The sequence below is a fragment of the Octopus bimaculoides genome, chromosome 18, assembly GCF_001194135.2.
Source record: "Octopus bimaculoides isolate UCB-OBI-ISO-001 chromosome 18, ASM119413v2, whole genome shotgun sequence".
Classification (NCBI taxonomy): domain Eukaryota; kingdom Metazoa; phylum Mollusca; class Cephalopoda; order Octopoda; family Octopodidae; genus Octopus; species Octopus bimaculoides.
The window spans coordinates 49,741,537-49,747,243 of NC_068998.1; the positions used below are offsets into that span (position 1 = coordinate 49,741,537).

At 32.4% G+C, this 5,707-nt stretch overlaps 1 protein-coding gene across 4 annotated transcripts in view; it reads left to right on the plus strand.

Annotated features, from left to right (window-relative positions):
• Positions 1-4,683, plus strand: part of LOC128249866 (uncharacterized) — an 11,761-nt gene extending 7,078 nt beyond the window's left edge. Inside the window, exons 8-11 of one of the 4 annotated variants that reach the window (XR_008265994.1) lie at positions 2,138-2,240; positions 2,908-2,990; positions 3,719-3,766; positions 4,599-4,683. Coding sequence is in view for 2 of the 4 variants with exons in the window: in XM_052974408.1 (XP_052830368.1) it covers positions 2,138-2,240; positions 2,908-2,995; positions 3,719-3,766; positions 4,599-4,649 (290 nt within the window). In the remaining 2 variants the exon portion in view is untranslated. Of the gene's footprint in view, positions 1-2,137; positions 2,241-2,907; positions 2,996-3,718; positions 3,767-4,598 lie in introns of all 4 variants that reach the window. The other 3 variants (XM_052974408.1, XR_008265995.1, XM_052974410.1) reach the window with 3 other exon arrangements.
• Positions 4,684-5,707: the final 1,024 nt, after the last annotated feature.

Genomic DNA, 5,707 nt, shown 5'->3' on the forward strand with positions numbered 1-5,707 from the left:
AATAATATACATATGTATATAATAATGTTAAGGCAGCAAGGGCGAAAATAACCTAAGTCTAATGCTTAGCCGTTAAGAGAACGAGAACAGTGAAAAAGTTTACAATTAAAAAATATTGCAATACAAATGTATTACTTTCCAGTAAAATAAAGCCCCATAAGCATTTAGGCGATTGTACTGGTATTGATGAGGCAACATTTGAAATATTGTCTAGGTAAATGCAGCTGATGAAGACTTATAAAATGTACGTTGACAAACGTATTTGAAGAGTCTGAAACCAAGGTACTGCATTATCCGATTCTGGGTGTCTATCTAATGTTCTTCCTAGAGGGAAGACAATTTTTTCATGTTTGGTGCACTCACACATCTTTGCCAGTATATACGCAGTGAAGCTTTGTAATTGTATCAACTGCTATTTGCAGTAAATATTGGTGACTAGTATCACTATTCTGTATTTATATTTATACAATATATATATATATATATATACTTCAAAATAAGCATCGCTATCACACACTGTCATTTACTTCAATATCGTACGAATATATGTCTGACAATGGTGAACTATCACATTTCTTAGAACCATTCGCAAATCGTAGTCGGAAATGGATTCCTGCAGCAGAAAAATGTGTCAAAGAGAACGCCATCCGATGTATTCAAACATGGAAACGTGAAAGTGATAATGATGTTCATAATGCTAGCTCTATATATTTTGTCAAATCCTTAACTTTATATTGATATGCTTAAGAATGATTGCGTTGAGCTCCCCACGTAAATATTCTTTACTACTCTTGGCACAAGGTCCGAAATTTTGGGGGATGGAGCCAGTCGATTATATCGAACTCAGTACGCAAATGGCATTTAATTTACCGACCACGAAAGAATGAAAGGAAAAGTCGATGTTGGTGAAATATGAACTCATAACCTAAAGACATACGAAATATCACTAAGCATTTCGCCCGGTGTGCTAACGTTTCTTATTTCTTTACTGCTCACAAGGGGCTACACATAGAAGGGACAAACAAGGACCGATAAACGTATTAAGTCGATTACATCGACCTCAGTGCGTAACTGGTACTTATTTAATCGACCCCGAAAAGTTGAAAGGCAAAGTCGACCTCGGCGGAATTTGAACTCAGACCGTAACGGCAGACGAAATACCGCTGAGCATTTCACCCGGCCAGCTCGCCGCCTATCCCCACGTATATAATGTATATAATGGAAATGCAGTATGTTTCCTGAGTGTAGTCAGTTTTGTATATTTAATAGATTATGATTGCAATTATTCGAATGGAAGCTAAAATGATAATTAATGAATAATTTATTGTATATATTGATATCTATCAAAGCATGAAACGTTATTTTTATTATAACCAATCTGCATGAATAACATTTCACACGAACAGTCTGAAAAGGGGCACAAATGCTAAAGAAATATAAAGATACATTCTAATTTTGTACTCGCTATATTAGATAAGACACCTTACTCCATATTTTAGATGCTAATTTAATCGAGATTCTTAGAATAACAATTCCACATATTTGTTTAATATTTTTTGCACAAAGGCCAGCAATTTCAGAAGATGAAGTGCAGTGATAAAATGCAACATCTGCTATCTGCTTCAGCACGCAGAACATAAAGACGGATGCGATTCCGCTAATATATTTTGCCGGGCGTGCTAAAAATTAAGCAAGGTAGCAGCGTTAACAATTCCAAATACCGATTCAATATTTGGGGCTAAGGCCAACAGTTTAGTGCGAGGTATTAATCGATTCCATTGATCCCAATGAACTACTGGTAAATATTTTATTGAACATGAATGGATGAAAAGCAAAATCCAACTCCGCAGAACATATAGTTTAAGGAAATGCTGACTGTCCAGATATTATAACATTTAAGGGTTACATTTTAGAAAATATTCTTCCGAAAATATGATTAAGAATGTACGTATAATATTCGATTCCAATTGGAATTTCAACACACATAAGGCAGCAAAGAATCAATGACAGTAAATATATCTGCCAATATATGAGTTTTGGCCAGAAATGAATATCTCAGTAAAGGGTGTTATTTAAAATATATGTTATTCAATATCATGCATATCCTTTGAAAATTAAATTTATTTTCGTTTTTAAGTTTCAGGTGCGATGGTTCGATATTGCCCAGATCAGGCAGAATTGTTATGCACTTTTCCCAAACATTTGTTTATAGATTTGAATCACGATAGTGAGTTTTGCAGGTATGTATCTTGGCACATCTACTATACCTTCTACACTCAATAATTAAGCATAGATTACTTTGCAATGTTCTTGGCTTTCTTTTCTTCTTCTGTCTATGTATTAGACTCTCGGCGCATGTCTGCCTTTTTCTATCGTCATATTTATATCACCCATTTACTCGTACTGATTTCAAATTTTATCATGGTCGAGTTTGCCTCACATCATTTCGGGGTCAATAAAATAAGTACCATGTGAGCAGTGGTGTCAATGCAATCGACTGCTTTCCCAGGACGGCAGAAAGAGAGAGAGAGAGAAAGAGAGAGAGAGAGAGAGAGAGAGAGAGAGAGAGAGAGAGGTAGAGAGAGAGAGAGGTAGAGAGAGAGGTAGAGAGAGAGGTAGAGAGAGAGGTAGAGAGAGGTAGAGAGAGAGGGTGGGGAGAGAGAGAAATCGAAAGCAAATAGCTTTTGTTAAATTCCGTTCGCATCTCGGATAAAATATCACTGTATTTGAATTGAAATGTTCCTTCTGCACTACACAAATGAAAGTATCTAAACTTACATGACACAGCTTGATCAAACAACTAAAAATAGGTGATTTCCAACATTGTATACTAATACGTCTTGAGATGAATAAACCATGTATGTGATTAATATTTTCAGTAAAGTTTGATTTCTGATTGCCTTGCAGTAAATTTCAAAATAAGGCTGAATGTTTGATGAATATGAAAGATTACTGTCCTGGAGTATACAAGAACTACTTTTATCATAAATGTATTGTAAGAAAACATTTTATTGTGATTATTAGCAATCTACTGTATTGTTTAATTATATTTATGTTACCTGTTCGTCATGTATACTATCGTACACTATATCTTACATTGACGCGCTTATTGAAATCATTTTATAAATTGCGCATTTAAAAGTCACTTTTATTTCTTCATTATACACGAAAATATACGTATGTGACGTATATTCAAGAGAATATACAATCTAATTTTGTAACATATCAAAGAGAAAATAGTCATTGTTTATAACAGAAGATGGAAAACTCTTTTCAGCCTATTTTTACGTACCTTTTAAAGATCAAAATTGTAGTCATTGATGCAGCATGCCAAAACATATTAAACTGTTGAAACATTCCTGTCACAACATGGGACCTTGAAGACTGCTAAAATGCAAGAAAGTGTACTAGTCTTTTGATATTTAATATTCAATATTTCATCTATTCAATAAGACAATCAATACTTCATTTCATTTTACTATATATTCTATATCCTACATTAATATCATAAGAATATAAATAAAACATAAAAAAACAGAGTTGGAACTCTTTTGAATAATATATATATATATATATATATATATATATATATATATATATATATATATATATATATGAAGAACGGCTGAGAGAAAGTGGGAGATAAAGAGAGGGAGAAATATTATGTAGAGTATCTTTTGGAATACTTCTATCTCAGGAATTAACGTCTTACTTTCAGAATTCCCATGAGTTAAAAAAACTTGAAGCCTCAACCACCCGAAACATGGTCCGTAATGCCGTTACGTCTAATTATTTACTATCACAATACACGCTTACCTACAAAATATTTAAATTGCTACATTGGCAATAACTATTGCGTTGCAGTAGAGTGCCACACTATCAGTTGACTTACAGTAATTTTTATATTACGTAATTATCATTCTTTTAAAAGTAACACTATTATTTTTTCAAAATCAATAGGATATAGTACAATACATGGGATACCTCCATGATATTTGCCCATCATTCAATGTAGGGCTATTTTCATTGCAATATCTCTTTTGCATTTATTTTATATTCTATGAATAATATATCACTTGCACAATAGCAATACAGTTCCATTATTATAATACTAAATAAGGCTGTGAACTGTTAGTATTGTTAGCGCGTGGGACGAAATTCGTAGCGGTATTTCGCCTACCGCTACGTCTTCAGTTCAAATTCCGCCGAGGTCGAGTTTGCTTTTTATCCTTTCGGCGTCGACAAATTAAGTACCAGTAAAACACTGGGTTGCTGTAATGGACTAGGCCACCTGCCCCAAATTTCAGGCAATGTGATTATAGTAAAACGAATTATTACAATAGTAAATAATACTCTTGTAATTTGAATATGGTAGGACAGTGAAGTCACTATTACTTGTAACAAATATTATATAGAGTCTCATATAATTATTAAGATAAAATGAAAAATGTCTAATGAGACATCACTGTTATACACATGTTGATATATATTCAACCATTAATGCAGAAATATTTGTTGTAAAATAAGCAAAACAGTTTACATGAATGTCTCTGAAAATGCAGTCGTTTGAATAACACGTCTTCTATTTCTTGTTACAGGTCAGAATGGATCTATTATTTTCTGCAGTACTCCTTTATAAATTGATATAATAAAATATTTAAATAAATACACATTTAAATAATTCTTCTGCTACACGTCGGGGTGCTTTTTTTTCTTTCTTTGACAACGAAGTATTGTATGTAAGAAATATGTATTTTGTTTGAATATTGGTTTAAACAGAATGGTTTGTTGTATAGTCCTTCATTAATTCAAGTAGATTTTATTATTTGATATGAATTGCATTGGATTTTAAGTGATCACATTTTCCATTCCGTATTTATACGTACATACATTCATGCACACAATCATGCACGAAACGCCCCCATGCAAACAAATACACAACACGCTCCTATACATAAACATATACATGTATGAATATATGAATTTATGTACAAATATATGTATATTTTACATGTAAGTAGTTGTGTCAGCATATGTAAATGTGCTAACTTTGTTGCAATACTTTTATCGACGTGTTGTAAAGAAAATAGGTCGTTTGCAAACATGATACTGCACAACCGCACACATATACGAGGCGAATTCCATCAGTTTTGAGAGAGATCTTAATTTCAAAGCACTTTAAACACGTTCTGCTTGCAATGCACTTACCTATTTCCACGAGAGAACAATAATGTCGAGATTACTCTCCCAAAGTGTTATGTATCGTAGACTGGAAAAATGATTCATCGCCGATCCATTTCGAAATATTTATATTTGTTTAACGTTTCAATATTTTCTTAATTATGCTTGTGTTGCAGCCAATTAAAAGCCAATGCACCTTATTAGTTTAAATCAGACAGACAATGCAATTCATTTTTCAGTTTGCTCTATATCATATATATATATCATATATATATATATATATATACGGTGGGGTGCAAAAGTAGGTGTAAAGTTTTTTCTTAATATTAATGATATAATACTAAATTCATTAAAATTCTTAGCACAGCCTCATTTTAGATGGTCTCATTAATCATAATAATACATTTATCGTAACTATATTAATAGTTCAGCAAATGAGTATTGTATGTGCTTTCTTTTTATGTAACTGTGTATCTACTTTCGCTCGAGACTATATATATATATATATATATATATATATATATAT